Source organism: Chrysemys picta, chromosome 1, assembly GCF_011386835.1.
Source record: "Chrysemys picta bellii isolate R12L10 chromosome 1, ASM1138683v2, whole genome shotgun sequence".
Classification (NCBI taxonomy): domain Eukaryota; kingdom Metazoa; phylum Chordata; order Testudines; family Emydidae; genus Chrysemys; species Chrysemys picta.
In genome coordinates, this window is record NC_088791.1 from 241,490,872 (window position 1) to 241,510,743 (window position 19,872).

Here is a 19,872-nt window from a genome sequence, read left to right on the forward strand (position 1 = left end):
GGGACTGTGGTGGGCCCGCTGTGCACCCCTGACTCTGTACCCCATCCTCTTGCCTCTGCTTGCCGGGAACCGATAAAAAAAAAAAAAAAAAAAGCAGCAGCAGCAACAAGCTACAAGCCAAACAAGCAACAAGCTACAAGCCAAAAACTAGCCAACAAGCAACTCACAAGCCAATTAAGCCAAAAACAAGCCAAACTTCTGTGTTTTTTTCACGGGTTTGGCATGTCTGATCGGAAGCTGTTGAAAGGACTTTGTAATGCAACGTGTCAAGGTATACTTCTAACAGTAGCTTACAGAGTACATTACACCATATTTATGAATGCCTCCACTGTATCTGCAAACAGTCCCCTCTGGTTTCTCATCCCTTCATGTTCCCCACATGTTCCCTACTCCCATAATTCATAATAGATAAAGTCTTCCAAGTCTTCATGCAGGCTTCTCAACACTAGTTATACTTATTAACAACATGTATTTAAAAGCAAGGCATTTAGAAGCTAGCGCCTTAGGAAAAAATAGCTATTGGTCGATCTACAAAGCCTCTTTGAACTGCACGCAGTGGGTCAACTGGCTTCTGTTATCCAATATAGGTTACAAAATGGCAGTGTGTGCGTGACAGAGAAATACACACACGAGATAGTGCCGGTCAGCAAGAGCTCTCAGTACAAGGGGGAGAGGGTACCTAATGGTCAAGATTCAAGACACATTAGGGAAAACCACCATCTCCCTCTCTGTTGGGAGGTTTTTCAAGCTACACAACTGATTCAAGTAGACTAGCACAGAAGCTAGAGATAGGAATGGTACTCCATTGGGACTACATTCTAAAGTTTATTTTAGAGTGTTTTATGCAGCCTGGTTTCGAAGTCTCCCAAGAAAATCAGGCCTCCGCCCATTCCCTTGGAAACAATTCCACAAACTAATAGATCTCAGTGTTGGGAATCTTATCCCAAATATTCAGCCTAAATTTCCCCCCTTATTTTCAGCCCATTACTTTTAGTAACCCCCCTCCATATTCTTCTGGAATAATTTCTCTGAGGCATCAAATATTTGTAGAATGTTACACTCCTAGTCATACCCCATCATGGGGGAGGAGGAGGGATAGCTCAGTGGTTTGAGCATTGGCCTGCTAAACCCAGGGTTGTGAGTTCAATCCTTGAGGGAGCCACTTAGGGATCTGGGGCAAAATCAGTACTTGGTCCTGCTAGTGAAGGCAGCTCTCCAGCTGTGGAGAAAGCAGGCAGCCAAACAACTTAAGAGTGGATGGAGCACTGCATAACTTTAAATGGAGTATGTTCCCTAATTGATCAACAACGTTAAGCGGGACGACTTTAAATGAGGAGTTACTGTATTTATTTGCTGACACAGGAAGGGAAGACTCAATCCAGATAGACCCAGCTGTGAGTTGTAAGTTTCCCAGAGCAAAGAAGGTGGTGGGATGAGTCAATAAGGAGGCTACAAGTTCACTGTTCAAACCAAACACTTAAGTTGAAGGCATCTTGATCCTGGGGGCATCCAGAGCCATAAAACTGATAGATGCCTTTAAGCATCTGCAGCGTTGGACAGTTAATGACAGGAGTGGCTTGCTGTCCTTGATTTAAACAGAACAGTGAACATCACTGCAATTTCCTGGTGTCTTTTAGGGTATGTCATAAAACTCATGGCAGCAAATCTCAGAGCCCAGGTCTACAGACTCTGGTTCATGGGGCTCACACTACAGCGCTAAACACCGCAGTGTAAACATTGCATCCCAGGCTGGAGCTTGGGCTCTGAAGTCCACCCCGCTCCCCAGGGTTCACAGCCTGAGCTCCAGCCCAACCCCCAACGTCCATACTGCTGGTTTTCGCATCGTAGTGCACGCCCAAGTCTGCAGACCTGGGATCGGAGACTCGCTGCTGTGGGGTTACAGCCCAGTGCAGACGTACCCTTAGACTAACTCTCTCTCTTTACCAGGTGAGCCACACCCCATAGCTGTACAAAGAAAACAACTTGTGCTAATCTTTCAGTTTTAAATTGTGTCGTCTCTGTGATTTCATTCCTGCCTCCTACAAACCTTAAACCTTTCCCGTTGTATTTAGACCTGTTTTTCAAATCTTTTAAAATGCGCTCAGTGCTTTTACAAAACTTGAAAAGCACATTGTATATACAGTTTTACATATGTATAAAACAGAACAATAGTTAAGTGAATAGATTCCAACTTCAGAATTCCAAGGGATGTGTACACAAAGGCATTTATTTTAAGTCAGCTCTACATTAGAAACTTTTGCTGGTACAGCAATATTGGTTAGGGCTGTGACTTTTTTTTTTATTAAACACACACAATATTTCAAATCACAAATGTGTTATACTGACACAAATGCTTTTGCTGGTATAGTTTATTTTGCTCATGTGACTGAACCAGTGTAAGTTGTCCCAGCAAACGCACTTTGTTGATGGCATAAAAACTGCATCTACATTAGGAGGGATTTGCCAGTATAGCTATATTGATATATCTATACCGGAAAACCTTTTTTAATGTAGACTAGGCCTAAGTTATGAAAAATTATACTGGCATCTAAAGTTTTTGGTGATTTTTTATTTACTTCTCTGTCTTTTGTTAATAAATAAATAAATCTGTTTAAGGGGACAATTAATGACAGCCAAAGCGTAGCATATACTATCCAACAGATATTGTCAGGGCTCCTATGAAATTACCCCAAACCAAAATTTTCAAAACTAAGTGACTAAGGTTAGGCTAATAAATCAGTGGCTTCATTTTCCAAGGTGATGGGTACTCACCATGCCTCATTGAGAGATGTAGGGTACACAGCACCTTTGAAAGTTAGGCCACTAATTTTGGCACCTAAATATGGAGTGAGGAACTCTAACTGTAGGTACTTATTTTTGAAAGTCTTGACTCCAAAAATGTCTACAGCAAGGCATGGCAGGATGATATCAATGTATATTTTTCTTAAAAGAATAAACATGCCATATTTTAGATTAACAAATCTACCTTTGGTAAAAGAGGCTTGGTCTGCATGGTTCAGAAAATAGAACAACACAGAATGCAACTTCGGAGTCTAAAGGTTTCCAATGATGGTTTTAACTGAAATAGCTTCAACATACACTAAGGCTGCAATGCAGAAGCAGGATAACAGGTGAATCATTCTTATTAATTAACTTTAATGCTCACAATTTGCAAGTTTTGCACCGTTGTTGCAAATTCATCTACTATGAATCACCAGCGAGTAAGCAAAGATTTAAACAAGAAAGACGAAGAACTCTACTTGCACGAAACCAGGACATAAGGAGCTGCAAAGTGACTCTGGCATGTGGGGACTCACTGGCATCAGAAATCCTTACAACAAAATGCGCAAATAACCTGCCAGAGAAAGACCAGAAACCTGCAGAGCTACCATAGTGAGCAAAACTAGGCTAATTACTCTCTTTCAGATAAAGTTATTAAAATCGCTGCCTGCATCTCTTGAAATTCTTTTGACTAGCATGTGTAATCTGTGTGAAAGTCTTGACTAGCAGTCAACTACAAAGGATATAATTGTTGGTGTCTGAAATACACACATTTTAAAATTACACCACCTACAATTTTGAACAGTAATCACAGTGCAATTATTTGCAGGCAGTTCATTTTAGAAAATGTCACGATGGGTCCTACAAATACAAAATCCAATCCTGAGTATACAAATATACACAAAGACTTGACCTAATGGCCAGGACATTAGCAAACTGGACTTACCCTTGCATGTTACTAATGGATAAGGTTGTTTTACACTATGATTTACACTGCCTGGAATGAAGAGTTCATAGATTTTAAGGCCAGGAGGGACCATTACAATCATCTAGTCTGAACTCCTATATAATACAGGCCGCGGAATTTCACTTGGTGATTCCTGCATTTATCCCAACTTGTGGTTGAACTAGATTATATCTTTTAGAGATGCCTACTCCGGATTTAGAACACTGCAAGTATTGTAAAATTTGATATCATTTGAAGGACCCTTCCAATAGCTAATTCCCCAAACCTAAAATTTTGCCTGGTGTCCACTTTAAACTTTTCTGACTTCAACTTCAAGCCACTAAACCTTGGTATGCCTTTATCTGAGACATTAAGGAACCCTTTAGTATCATATCTTCTGTTTGCATTCGTAATTATAGATTGTGATCAAGTTGCCTCTTAATCTTCTCTTCAATAAAATAAACTGATTGAATTTTTAGTTTCTTATTGTAATGTTGGTTTCCAAACCAAAAATTATTCTCTGAACCCTCTTCACTTTTTTAACATCCTTTAAAAAAAATATGGACACCAGAACTGCACACAATATTCCAGCAGTGGTTCACTCATGCCAGATTCCAAAGTAATATCACCTCTCTAATCCTGTTCAACATTCCCTTGTTAACACAACCAAATATTAGCTCTTTTATGACACAGTATCACACTGGGAGCTCATGTTCTGGCTACCTTGTTTGTTGATTGCAGAACTAAAATGAAAATGGTCATCAATAATTACCAGGTTATATAATATATAGTATGGAGATATACCTATCTCATAGAACTGGAAGGGACCTTGAAAGGTCATGGAGCCCAGTCCCCTGCCTTCACAGCAGGACCAAGGACCATCCCTGACAGATTTTTCCCCCAGATCCCTAAATGGCCCCCTCAAGGATTGAACTCACAATCCTGGGTTTAGCAGGCCAATGCTCAAACCACTATGGATGGACTGAACTGCCTATACACAGATATGAAGTGGGAGCTTTGGAGATGAGTAATGAAGATGCACATGTGAGTGGATAAAGCCACACTTGCAGGAGATAGTTTGCTTAATAATTTCCTTTTACAGATTCCTCTGACATGGACTATTTCTTCCTGTTATCACCACTCTCCTCCTTTCTTTACCTTCTGAAAAGCACCTCATGAAATACCTCCTTCTGAGAGAATACGAAAAAACCTTCCGTCATCCCTGAGTCAGAGTCTCATGAGAAAGTCGCTTTCTGGTTACCCTGAGAATAAGATCAACAGGAGAAAGAAATACTATGGAGAATTTAGTAAGTTGTTTTAAGTATGTATCTTCAATATACGTCCTTTACCAGTACTGTACTAAATAAGTTTAATGTCAAATTGGGATTTTGTATATTAACAAGAAAGATTGGTTTTCTTATGAAAGGATTGTTTGTATCACTTCTAAATGTGAAATGGCCTAAAAAAGTACCATGAAACACTGGTTTGCTCACAACTACTGCAATTACTACTCCACTTGGTTAGGTAGACACAACCAAAAATGCTGAAAGTGAGTGACTGGTGAAATGTTGTTAGTGTGTCAACTCATGTGTTGGTGCTACTGTTAATGGTAAAAGAGCTTATGGAATAATTCTAGTAATACACCTCGTAACATGCAATGTATTGATATTACCACACTCACATAAGGATTATATGCACTGAAAACTGTGTGTGAAGCTATCGTTCCAATATCATGGTGATTTGTAATATGCATCAGGCCATTAGTGGAACTCTAAATCTAAATTTTACTCCCCACATCACTGCCTTGATAATCCATAATTTTACAGCACCGAAGCATGCTATGCACTTTAAAGAGCAAAAAGCTAGAGGGGAAATCCTGGCTCTACTGAAGTCTGAGAGTGTTTTGCTATTGACGTCAGTGGGGCCAGGATTTGAGCCAAGGTTCTTGTCCTAAATAGCTTTATCTAATTTTAGACATGAGTGTGAGAGTTCTGGACAGTATTATATTTATTCATTAATTGATGTGATTAGAGCAATTATGGATACATGATTAGGACCTGCCTGTGGTAATGTAAGGAGAGATTTTAACAGCCTAGCAAAGTGCCAAGGCCACGGCCAGTAACTGGAATATCGACTGCAATGCTTATTGCCAAAAACAGTTAAACTAGAAGGCCTTTGAAGCAATCTTAGCATAACTAGGCAGGCCAGGAGGGGAGCGGAAGTGATGATGAGAATTGAGCATGACCCTGTGCCATCCTGTTGGGCTTTCTTTTGAACTGCTGAAGTATGCAGTTTTGAAAGACAGGAAGTCTATCTATACTTCTGGTATGTGTGTTTGTGCGCGCATGTGTGTGACTGCAGAAAGACAGCTGTACAACCAATTGCTTGAAACTTCTTGCTTCAGCTGCTTAATCACCAATAACTGCTGAACGACAAGCAGCGAGACACTTAAAAGCATAAAAAGGGGAAAAGGTCTGTGTTAGGTGCATTCTTCATGAACACATCTCAATATCCCCAGCAGCAGACAGAAGGGTGGTCACCAGAAATCTGTTGCACTTGAAGGACTCTCCAGACTTTTGAGGTAACTATTGATTTTTGGGGGGTGCTAACCTGTTGCTTATGTGTGTATGTGCTTGAGACTAAAATAAAGTGGAAGTTGTAAGTGAAAATAGTCTTGTGTTGTACTGCTTGTGCCAACCATCTATGGACATGCTGTGCTATGGATGTGCTGTGCCCTCATTGATTTATTTTCTGACACTGCCTTGCAGAATATAGTTACCAAGAGCTGTGGATACAGAAAACCCTGGGTAACAGTAACAGAGCCAAAGTGGATGTCTAAAAAGGAAGCATCTTTTTGCCAAAAGAAGAAAGCTATTGTAGGTGAAAGATGCCAGAGTACATATTTTGCGCCCCAGGACACAAATAGTTGCAATGGATGCATTCCAAAGCCTCAAAAAGCAACTGAGGTATTGGCTATGGCTTTTGGAAATAGACATCCTTACGAAGTGTTTAAATTTTCAAGACTTTAGAAATCACTTTTCCATCCTTGGAAAGAAAACATAGCAAGATAAAAAAAGGGGCTTTAAGTTCTCCTCTGACTAGTGGAGGGAATTCAGACCGACTTATTCCTCATTGTGTAGTGAAAAAGAAAAAAGAAGTGGCATAGCTCAAGTTGCTGAAAGCATGCTGGGGCTTATCTGACAAATGCCCTGTATTTGTTTGATCCACACTTTTAGTGATCACTTCAAGATAAAATGTCTCATGAACCAAGAGAAGCGGAAACTATTTCTCTGGACACTGCCAAAAAGACTAAAATCCCTGCTTTTCAATGGTGAGAAATGGTGTAATGTATTCTAGTGCTGATGGTGCAACAAGACATTAGGCCTTGCTATCACATCACCTCAATTTTCTTTTTTGTATGGCAAGGGAAGTGATTAGCAATGTTCATAGAGCCAAAACCAGGTTAGTGAGTGGCGTGGTGTGAGCTTGAGATGCTAGTGGCAAATGATCGAAGTGGGCATTGATTTAAAACGTGGTCCACAGTCACATTATGAATTGTCTCATCTTCCACAGGCGTAAGAGATGACAGCATCTGCTAAGTGATGTTCTGAAATGGTTCAATGTGGGCCATTGTTTCTGGGATAGGTTGAAGCCTGGAAGTTTTTCTGTGAGATCAGCAATCAGGTGTTTGTTTGGAACATGAGCATTATCCCAGTATGCCTCAACTTTAAGAACTTAAGCCCGATCCCCAAAAGGCTTGCAAGATTTCAGGGGTGTCTTTGGAAGGTTCTGGAGGTTGTCATGAATTGGTAAGTTCAGGTTGGCCATGGTTCACTTGCACTTGTGAGCTGTCTCTCTCTCCGGACCAAGGGTGCGGTTGTACATGCCCAAAGTGGCCAACCATTGAACAGCAGTATGTTTCAGTGCTAATCCTCACTGTGGAATTAAGCTGCATGGCCAGAGATTTGTTATGTGAGCTGCCTGCCCAGACTGGTGCGCAGTATTCAGAGATCAAGTATACCAACGCTTGAGTCAATGTGCATATTCATAGATTATAAAGCCTCAGAAGACCTGTGATGGGGTGCCTGCCTCACACTGGGCTCTAAGGGGTTAATAGAGCCCTACGGAGGCTGTGGAGGCAGCAAATCAGAGAAGGGCTGAAGGGAGCAGCCAATCAGGGTCCAGCAAGCCCATAATAAAAGGGAGCAGCAGGGCAGAGAAGAGCAGTTCTCTGCTGGGAGCCCAGGGAGGAAGGACTGTCTCTGGAGGGCTGAGAGAACTGCCAGCCCCCTGGACAGAGCAGTGCTGCGAGCAGGAACCAGGGGAGCGAGAAACAGCTCCTGGCTGGCTGCTGGGATTTGCAGGCTGAGCTCCCAAGGCAAGGACAAAGAGAATGCTGGGGCTACGAGGAAGTGGCCAGACAATTCGCTGCAGTAACCACTAAGGGGAGTGGCTGGACAGAGGACTGCAGGTCCCCTGGAAGGGCTGTGTCACTGAAGAGGACGCTGCGGTCCTTGGAGAGACCTAGAATGGGTTCTAGAGCAGGAGAGACGGCAGCAAGGCACCACCCGAAGGGGGTGCACGACCATGCAGAGCTAATTTCCCAGGACAGCCAGCAGGAGGCACCAGAGTGCTGAGTGAACCTTGTTACGGGACCACGCTGATCTTCTAGTCTGATTTCCTCCATATCACTGGCCAGATGTAGGACTTCCCTGAATTAATTCCTGTTTGCTTTAGAGCACATTTGTTAGAGAAACATCCAATCTTGATTTAAAAATTGCCCGTGATGAAGAATGCACCACAACTCTTGGTAAGTGGCTCCAGTGGATAGACAGTAATGCGCCCAACATTGGGCTCTTACTCACAACCCTGAGATTAAGAGTCTCATGCGCTACCAACTGAGCCAGCTGGGCACCCTGGAGTTGGGCACCTTAAGGTCCAGTGTTGAGTATGGCAGAGCCGTACAAAGGCTTTCAGAAAAACTTTTGATCTGAGTCAATGCATCACCACCTTCCCTCCTGTATCAGGATCAATAATTAGGATGGCTAACTGCCTGCTCTAAGGAGAGGGCATGTCTGCTGTAGCACAGCCATCCCACTTGGCCTGTGACCCACCTCGCCCGCCCTTGGAAATTAAACTAATTTTCATTGCTAATATGAATTAAATGTGATCCTTCACATAACTTTGGCAGTTTTCAGTATTTGTTAGTACTTACTTTTGACATGATGCATAATCCACAATAATTCTTCTCTGGAATCCTAATATAAAGTGTAATTTTACAGCGCTGAAACTTACTGTGCTCAGAGGTGTGTTTTTTCACACCCCAGTGAGAAAGTTGCAGCACTGTAAAGTGCCAGTGTAGACAAGCCCTAATTTTGATAATTACTGAGTAATTATACTTAGTGTTACTAATTACAATGTAGTTCTATTAGCAATTTAATCAACTATTTTCATTCTCCTTAAATTTTATCTCTAGGCTGCTTATGAACACTGAAACCAACTCAATTTGTGCATTAACAAACAAGGATTACAGAAACAAGTGCAGTGCATAAAAACAAAACAGGAAGCGCATTACAAAAAAAGCTGTGTTCACAATATATTTATTCAACATGTATTTGCTTATCTATTTGAAACCCATGCTCTTTAATCTTTATTTTGTAAACCTCATCTTTTCCATTTAGTTGTCTCTATCCTTCCACCCACTATTTAGTTTTTGCCCAGTGAGTAGGTCTGATAAAACTTAAGCAATAAGTAATTATTCTCTGGGGCTAGATACAAACCTTCTAGATATATTGAAGGATGACAAACAATTCTGTAATACTAAATATCTTGATATGATAATCATTACATCCAATCTCTTCCAATATATTTGTAGGGAAGTTAGGAATACAGAAATTGTGATTTCTAATTAGAGAATGGAGGTATCCTGAGACAATTTGGAAGCTATCACTTCACATAAAATAAGGTAAGACTGGATGATTACTTATTAGCACTGCACTTGTGAAACTACATAGAGTTTTAATCTGGCACCGACAAGTAATACTGCTCCGCCAATTAAACAGAATCACAAGTAGAAAGGACAATTTAATTGGCATGAAAACGTGGGTTTAAAAAGGAAGATTAATGATCTAGAAATTCACAAGGTCTGAAACAAGACTTCAGGCCACCAAGCAGTAGAGTTTATTTTTTAATTGTAAAAAGAAGAAATCAGACTCTAACCACACTACATCTTTCAAACAGAGTCAAGGAAAGTGCAAAACTAAGTATTTAACCTAGTTTACATTAATAAAACAATGATTTTGTATAGTTTCACAACAGTACAGAAGAAAATATTTGATTCACATTATGTGGGGAAATGGAAAACAAATTCGGAACAGTTTTCAACTTAAACTGGTGTAGTTGGGATCTGCATAATCATATTAGTGTGAGAGATGGCAGGGCTCGAACCCAGGCCTATAGGCAGTGCTCAGGCTGTGGCTGCCACACAGCAGCTCATCCAAACCAGAGAAGAAGGGGCCTAGCAAAGCTCTAGCTCACAAAGGGCCCCACCCATGAAGCTAGGGTGACCCGGTGTCCTGATTTTATAGGGACAGTCCCGATTTTTGGGTCTTTTTCTTATATAGGCTCCTATTACTCCCCCCCGGTCCTGATTTTTCTCACTTGCTGTCAGGTCACCCTACATGAAGCTCCTGATTGGGGGAGACATCCAGCCCCACTGATTGGCTGGGACCCAGTACTTAAATCAGAAAGAGGCACAGAAAGTTGATCCAAGCAGCTAGGTGAATCCCGAGCTAGCTGCTACTACAGACCCTGCCTATATGGCCTGACTCCTACCTTCCTTATCCCAGACACCCGTCTGTTCCCAGTTCCTGCTTCGCTCCAAGTTCCTGCTCCTATGACCTATCCCTGATGCTGATTCTGGCTTGGACCCCTGGCTTGACTTGTGAATCTGCCTCCAGCTCTGACCTTTGGCTTGGCACCTGACCCTATCTCTGAGCCCTGGCTTGATTCTGGACTTCGGCTCCAGCGCCTGACTTACCATTAGGCATGACTGCCCACACCTCGCTTCCTATAATTGTGGGGAGTCCTACTCAACCTCACAGTTACCATCATAATTCAAGAGACTTGAACGCAGGCCGAGTGGCAATTTCCAAACAAAACCAGGAAGTGAACAATGCATTCTAGTGTACATGTAGCGGAAAAAAGCCAGAATGGATATTTTCCTCCTGCCCTGAGTAGTGGATAAAAAACATGCTTGCTGAGATTCTGGGAAGTGCAGAGGTCACCGAACCTCATAAATTAGAGCCTCAGATTACTGCTGTAAGTAGTTGTGAACAGACATTAAAAAACTGATTGGACAATTACAAAAGTGCAGTTTTTATTAGAATGGCACATTTAAACATATGATTTTAAACACTAAGACATACCTATCTGCACGTAACTGTGCTTAAGAGTTTGACTCTGCATGGTTTGAATATCTGCAGGTACTCCAGAGCAGTTACAAACATTTGTAACACACCAGCAGCACGTCTGTTTATATTTTTGAGTTTAACCAATGCGTGTTTCTCCTGACCCATTACAAAAAGAGCCGAAAACATTTAAAAATTACTACAAAAGTGAATCACCTCTGTGCAAGAATAATAGTCACAGCAGTAGGCACAGTCATTGCAGGACTGAGAGCTCATTCTATCACATTGTGAACTTTATCTAACATGCTCTAAAACAAAAGTCGCCTTCACACAATCCTATACCATATAAAACGCTCAGAAAAAACTTCCAGTAAGGTGCAACAGTAAAGAAACCATGTGTACAGAACAGCATCTGTTTTTCCTCTGAGAACATATTATCATGCGAGATCTCATGTGCTCACATACTCAGTTACCAAATTCTTGCTTTTGTGCAATATCAAATGGCATTTTAAAGTGAGGATGCTGGGGCAATGATAAGGCAGGGAAAAATCAGTGCATACAAGAGTGCCTTTTTACAGAAAGGGCTACCAGAAGGTAAGTGTTAGCTGCCACCATCTGTTACCCAGAAACAAATCACTGAATTGGTATTTAATATTAATGTTATATTAACTCCCAGGGGCCAAAATGGCAACCAAGACTCCCTTGTGCAAACAGAGAAAGACAGTATATGTCCCAAAGTTTACAGTTTAAAACACCATATGAAGGATAGGGAGAATTAAACTAACACTTGAATATGTATTAAAAACAAAAATGATATTTAGTGACAGCTGATCTGTGAAGGTCAGACCCATCAAGCCAAAACCTTAAAAATATGGAAGCTAAAGAAAGGGAAAAAGTCTGTGCATTCTTTCCACCTTCACATTGCCTATAACGCTGTCAATAACAAACTCCATTACAATACTTAACTATTATATAACGCTTTTCATCTGTGCCTCCACAAGGCTGTCACTTCTAGCTCCAACAGACACCCAAAAGCGGTATGTACTCCAACTTCACCAAACTGGCACTCTAAGACAAAACCTTAATACTGACTTCATATGCTTTTATATCAACAGACTGATACATCTGACCGTTATACAGTCCATGCATTTGGAGAGTTATTCTGCCTTTGCACTGCTAAGGTCACTTAAGACTGTGCCTCCTCTTTCCTAGCTAACCATCTTTCTCCTGGTCTCCAGAGGTATTTGGTAATCTCTCTTGTTGCCCCAGAAGTGAGTAATAGCTCTCACACTGCGCCAGATTTGTCATCAAATGGAAATCTGATGGGTTTAAGGGTTCAATATTTTCCATTGTTACTAAGAAATTATAAAGTGATCTAGAAAGAAACACTGATGCTTAATTAATACTTGAGCGATCAACACATGACCAGCATCAATGTTCCCAGAGTGTTTTACAATTCTTGCAAAAGGAATAGAAAGAAAAGTGAGACAATCCAGTGGGAAAATGGCCAAAAGAAGCAAAGAGAATAAGGGCAGAAATTGCATCAATCCACTTTTCATTAAACCACCACAAAAATTCAAATAATGCTCAAAATTTATATATTCTATGTATTGATTTTTGCTATTTCAATGAAATTACTACTAAACAAAGGTTTAAAGCTCCTGCTAAAACTACACTAACTGGTTTCTTATAGATGCCCCCATCAGAGACGACTCACTGATTTTAGGTGGAGAAACTAGTAGCCTTTCTATTAGGCCAGGGAACCCGTTCTATGCATAAAGCACAAGATGTTTGCTTAAGAAGCATAAACAGAAGGTTGAAACCATTGCCATCACTGCTGGAGTGGAGGGGGAGATGTGATAAAGAGTGCGGACTTGTCTACACTTAAAACACTACAGTGGCACAGTTGCACCACTGCAGCTGTGACACTATCTACACCAGTGATACTCAGACCTCAGTAGTTCAGGAGTCAAATTAGCAATCAACATTACCCAAAAGTGCCAGTGTAGTGTGAATTCATTGTTTCATTTATTATAGTACTATATATATTCATATATTCATATTTAAACAGTATGACGGGAAATATTTAGGTTTTTATTTTTATACACACACCCACTCTCTCTCTCTCTCACACACACACACACACACACACACACAGCAAAATGACCACGTATTATTATTTCATCAACTACAATTATCAACATAATAAAAGCATCCTGACTGGTTAAAAATTAAACCACGTCGTGTTTTAATATCATGTGCTGCAAAGAGCTGCAGGAGACGGCTCAAAGAGCCACTTGCAACTCATGAATCTAAGTCTGTCTATCACTGATGCATACTGACAGGAGGGACTCTCCCCAAGAGGTGGTAGCTAGGTTGATGGAAGTATTCTTCTGACAATCTAGCGCTGTCTACATGGGGATTTAGCTCAGCTTAACTACAGTGCTTGGGGTGTGGATTTTTCACACCCCTGACTGACACAGTTAAACTGACCTAATTTTCTAGCGTACACAAGACCTTGGTAAGTAGGGAGAAGAGAATTGTGAAGGGCCCTATGGATAAGAACATGGAGCTTAAACTTTAGATGGAGGAAGAGGAACAGCCGCAGAGAGATTCAAAGGAAGGTATGAGATAGTCGGATGATCTTAGGTTGAGTTCCTTTGTACTAAAGGAACAAAAGAAAAGGATGCAAAAGCTTTAGACGGATATCTACAATAAGCAATGAGAATTTGCTCAACACCATACACAAATGATGGAAAATGAAATATTAAAGCGGAGAAAAAATAAAGGAGAATTTTTGGAAAAGCGAGGCTGACACACCACTCTGGAGAGATTACAGTCTAAGGTGTAACAAATTAAATCTCATATTTGTACCTGCTGCACAAGAGGGACATCTAAAGGCTAGCCACTTCTACTAGTCTGCATCCTTAAAGGCAAAATACCTTTATTCAAGGGGAAAAAGTCAAACTTGTCCACACCAGCAAAAAATAAACCTGTTTTTACAGTGCTAGTCAAACATCCACACTGCTCCTCAGGAAGCCAGTCCAATTAGGCTTCAGAATGCATGAAAACATGGGACAAGGCTAGGCAGTATTCCTTGAGTCTTCACTGACCTGGAATAAGCTAAAGGAAGGATCTAAGACAGCTACTCCAAAGACAGATTGCTTATCAGGAGTTTTCATTTAATGCATGTGTACACAGCACAGAGTCCTGCAAACCTTTACTACCAAATGTATTGATTACTACCATGTATAGTCCTATTATATTAATAAACAGTAATAGCTTGCAGATTGGGTCATAAGTAGAACCCTAACAAATTCACGGTCCATTTTGGTCAATTTCACAGTAATAGGATTTTAAAAGTCGTAAATTTCATGATTTCAGTTATTTAAATCTGAAATTTCACAGTGTTGTAACATTAGGGGTCCTGAGCCAAAAAGAATAGTATGTGTGGGGGGAGGGGGTTGAAAGGTTATTGTGGTGGAGGTTGTGGTACTGAAGGCAGAGCCACCGCCAGGAGCAGCGCAGAAGTAAGGATGGCATGGTATGGTATCACCACCCTTACTTCTGCGCTGCTGCTGGCGGGGCGCTGCCTTCAGAGATGGGCACCTGGCTAACAGTTGCCGTTCTCTGGTCGCCCAGCTCTGAAGGCAGCGCAGAAGTAAGGGTGGTAATACCACGACCCCCCTAAAATAACCTTGTGACCTCCGTGCAACTTCCCTTTGGGTCGGGACCCCCAATTCGAGAAATGCTGGTTTCCCCCGTAAAATCTGTATAGTATAGGGTAAAAGTGCACAAAAGACCAAATTTCACGGGGGGAGACCAGATTTCACGGCCTGTGACATGTTTTTCATGGCCATGAATTTGGTAGGGCCATAGTCACAGGACTGCAGTGCTACAAGTATATTACTGTATGTACCATGTAATTGCAGAGGATTCAGCATGTTACATGGGCAAGAACTCATAGCAGGATAAAACCTGTTCCAGGTAGATATAACAGTTATCAAAGCCCATTTTTACAAGCCATCATGGAAAGGGCTGATGTGCTGAAGATAATTACAAAACACACCCATCACCTCAATTGCTACTGGTATTTTCATTTTATAGCTTACAAGATAAACTTGTAGAGCAAAGCAGACAAGATCCTTTATTCTCTTTCTGATCCATAATGTGACTGGGTTATGCTACACCATCTGTGCTAGGATACTGGATCACAGAGGTAAGTTAGAATGGCATGAATGTTTTTACCATGTTAAGTCACAGCCTATATGTTTTAAAATAATGTTTAGAATTTACTTATTGTAAGGGTTTGAAATATTCTGTATAATGCATTAAAATTGGTTTCCTTTGCCACCTTAATTTAAAAAATGCCAAACAACTAAAATCAAAACAATAACAAAACCCCAAACATTAGAGAGCTCCATGCATTACAAATTAAAGGGCACTATATAGCTTTATACACTATTTGAACAACTAAAGAAAAAAAAAATCATGCACATAAAAGTTAATATTGATTAATGAAGAGAAGCACATCCTTAACCATCTTTTTCCTTTATAAAAAGGAAAGCTAATAAATCATGTTACAAATACCTCATAAAATTCATCTTTATTCTAGTGCTAAGTTACTGATTTAATTTGTTTGAAAGAATTGTTAAATGGTCAACCATGCAAATCTTTCAGAGAGACTATAATTATAGTAGCATATTTTCAAGCCTTTTACCAAAAGGGCATGGGCGGCCAACCTGTGGCTCCAGAGCCACATGCAGCTCCTTGCATAGGTGCGGACTACGAGGCAGGAGCTACAGATGCTAACTTTCCAATGTGCTGTGGGGTGCTCACTGCTCAACCCCCTCCTCTGCCCCAGGTCCTGCCACCACTCCACCCCTTCCCCCGAGCCTGCCATGCCCTCGCTCCTCCCCTCTCCCCACCAGAGCCTCCTGAGCACTGCAAAACAGCTGCTTGCAGTGGATGGGAGGCGTGGGGAGGGAGGGGGAGGCACGGATTGCGGGGCTGCCAGTGGGCGGAAGGCGCTGGGGGCGGTAGCAGATGTGAGGCTGCTGATGTATTACTGTGGCTCTTTGGCAATGTTCATTGTAAATTCTGGCTCCTTCTCAGGCTCAGGTTGGTCCCCCCTGCAAAAGGGATTTAAAATATGTTGCCCATATCAAACTAGTACTAGGGTAACTTGTTGATTTAGATTTCCAGTGTGTTCATCAAGCTGCTCCAAGATAATCATTAAGGTCCTGATCGGCAAAGCACTTTCTTGGAGAGCGTTGCTCACTTGAAACATCACAAAAGATGGGAGCAATAAAACTTCCATGTTAAAGAAAACAGATTTTGCAATTGCAAGAATTCCCTTACTCAAGGCATACTCTACCTCCCTCCACCCCAACATATACATTTATTCTTTCCAGTTTTGTTCTGCATTTGTTCTCAGCAAGTAGAGCAAGGCCACTGAATTTGACAGTCAAATACCTGCTTCATGTAGGCATAGCACATTGTTTCCGCAACTCTCTTTCCTTCATCGTAGCAGGCCCTAGGTCCTATGGGGTTCACGTGGCCCCAGTAATCTTCATTTTGAGGGTGAACCTCAGGATCTAGGGAGAGAAACAACACTTGAATGACTTTCTCTTTCTAGTAACAGGAAGAGGGAATGTAACTCCTTTTATATACGGCTCTTTTGATAGAGCTTGTTTTAGTATGTACAATGTTAATCAATTTTTCTTCAAATTATCTAATTTTTAAATATTAAACTCCAACATCTTTCACTCCAATAGATTCATCAAATAGAATCCCAAAAGGATAACTATTAAGGACAATCTGAGAATCTATAAAATCCCCAAATTGAGCGTATTAAACAAAGCAGCCTCCTCGATGGATGTGTCTCCTCATAAGAACCATTACTCATGGCAGGCTGAGTTGAATGTTTGTCTGGAAATGGACCTTAAAGATGGAATAACTCTAGATGCAAAACCAAGATTCTGATCTCAGATAATTGAATAGAGAGATTATAGGTTATTTAGAGTTCATTGGCAATTTCTATTTAGTTTGCAAAAGGAGCTAAGACATTTTGGCATTCAAAAAAGAGCTGGGGGGGAAAAGGAGGCAGGAGGTGGAAATCTAGACATGCCATAAAGAATCTGGCATTCCCAGAGGTAAATTCTCTTTTTACAACTCTTAGACTAGTATTCCAGCCTGGATGAAAGGTATCCCCGCTCTGGAAACATCTTTCTTTTTTACTGATAACTATTTATATTGAATATTAAACACACACTTTAGATTGCCTTCCCCTAGTTTATTTGGTGACCTGTGAAAAGTTACCCATAAAACCTAGAATGCTTAGCACTGCTCAGCAGTAAGAGGTATAACCAAGGAAGAAAAACAGGAATGTTACAGATCACAATTCTTATTCTGATCTTCAAATACAAATAGATCACAACATGATCATCAGTTCTGCCCAGTTCTCTCCAGATTCTTATTACCCCCATAGAGCAGCATGACTGAAAGTGGAAACAATTTCATTTGGATAGGTAATATGCTTGTTTACGTATGCAGAGACTGAAAGTTAGTTCTCTCCAAGACTTACTGCTTTCTGGACGCTACTGTTCTGGATCATAAGAGCCATGCTCGAGCAGAGACCAGCACAAACCCCGAGGATTCTACTGTCTAATATAAATGGTCCTAAGAGTTTTACAGACCAATATCCAATTCATTCATTTTAAATAACCAGGAGGTGGAGATCTAGACATGCCATAAAGAATCTGGTTTGGTGAAGGTGAGGGAACAGCCCCACAAACAAAAATGATGCGCATGCCCTGTTCTTCTCTGAGCCGGATACTTGGAGGACAGCAAGTGGCACAAAGAGGCTATTTTTTCAGCCAAGATTTATTCAATTTAAAAATGAATGTTAGTAATATTTGAAAGTTAGTGCGCAAATGGTATTAATCATTCCTCTCTAGAGCTGGCTGGCAGACAGTGAGACTGAACCGTAGCTTCTTGGAAGAAATCTGGTCAGTTCCAGATTTGCTGTAAGCATTCAAGAAAACCATGTTCTGGGACATCACATATACTGAAAATAAATAGTTGCACTGACACTGCTCATAGGAGCATAATTCCCCCCCCCCGCCATTTGTGGCCTGGATTTCAAACTTTCCTTTTTAAAAAAATGTTAAGGCACTACCAAATAATGGCTTATAATTAGAATGCCTCCTCTGCCAGGAGTTACATACAGCTTTGCCTTTGTCCTGCTATAACTTTTTGATGCTTTTTATAAAGGACACTGTATAAAAAGAAATTTTGCATTGCATTTATAGTTCCAAACTAAGGTTCTAACTGATTAAAACTGTCCTCTATGGCCAATTCTCATGGGAAATTTAATTTTTTTTCATAACCTCCCTGAAGGCAGATACTGATGTCAAATATACTCAGCCATAATTCACAGAGCACATCAAAAGACAATGGTTCATGAATCTTTGCATATTATAGACTAAGACAGGATTTTCAAAAGTATCCAAGTGACTTATGAGAAAATGCCCCACTGAAAGTCAATGAAACTTGTGGTCCTAAGTCATTTCATTGCTTTTAAAATGGAGACCACAGCATGGATTACTTTCTCCTCTCCTCCCTTCTCAAGGTCCAAGCCCAGTTCCACACCATCCCTGCTTCAACAATAGAGCTTGATTCCATAAAGAAAAATTATATTTAGGGCAGGATAAAATAGACATGTTACCATTGTTTTATTACAACACCCATTTTATCTGTGCTGTGTTTTCCTCCTCCCTGAGTTTAAAGTTTGCACACATTACCAAATTCCTTTTGTTATCCTGCTGTCCCACTGCTCTACTTTTTCTAGGCCACTGAGTTTTAGTTCTGTTCCTTTGTATGTTTGCTACCACTCTAATTTTTAAGCTGTTATCAGATTCTATCATGGTTAAATTAATGCCAAATGAAACATGTGACAATGAAAAGACATCAGATATTTTAGTTGATCATAAAAGCCTGTGGAAACCCTAAGGAGGTCTGTGTTCAAGTTACAGTGCAGCTTTAATTCATGCAGATGCTTCAATACTCTGACAGAAGCAACTCTGCCAGTCACCTGGAAGCACCCTGCAGAGCACAGTTTGAGAACCTACGTAGGAAGTGGAAACAGCTAAAGGACATTTTCAAGGGGTTTATCCTGCCAAGAATTCAAAAACAATAACTTTTTTCCATTTAGTTAAACCTACTATATGAAGAAGGTAGATCCCTTTGCCTGACTGGATTGTATACATAACAAAGTCTGACAATCTGTGTTTCTTTAAGTTTTCCCCTGCAGCAATCAGATTGCTGGGGAGAGATGCTGCTCCGGAACTGGTATGCTTGGTCTGCCTGTAACAATATTCCATCTTCCGGAAGAGAGAATATGGTTTCCTGTTCAGTTAGGAAGTGTCTCTTGGCCCAGTGCTTTCCCTGTGTAGGAACTGACCTTGCATAACAGAAATAGGGAGGCAGGAATGTGAGGTGAGACACAGTCATGCCATTTGCAGTGACTGCCCCGTCATTGGTGGAGTTCTTGCTTGTGATCTCTGTGGTGCACCTGCCTGCCTAAAGTTATTCCATCCAAAAAGTAAACATGAGGGGAGTAAAAAGAGCACATCTCATTCTTTCCGTCTAGAGGAAGAGGGGAGAAGTTAGGAACTTTTTAATGAAAAGGTCTTTAGAGTGCTCAGCTATTAGCAACATCATGCTGCTTGCTGG

The 19,872-nt window shown here is 40.9% G+C and overlaps 1 protein-coding gene across 1 annotated transcript in view; it reads right to left on the reverse strand.

Annotated features, from left to right (window-relative positions):
- Window positions 1–19,872, reverse strand: part of UXS1 (UDP-glucuronate decarboxylase 1) — a 94,724-nt gene that overhangs the window by 21,672 nt on the left and 53,180 nt on the right. The window contains 1 exon segment of the mRNA XM_065580951.1: window positions 16,612–16,733. Within this exon segment, the coding sequence (XP_065437023.1) occupies window positions 16,612–16,733 (122 nt within the window).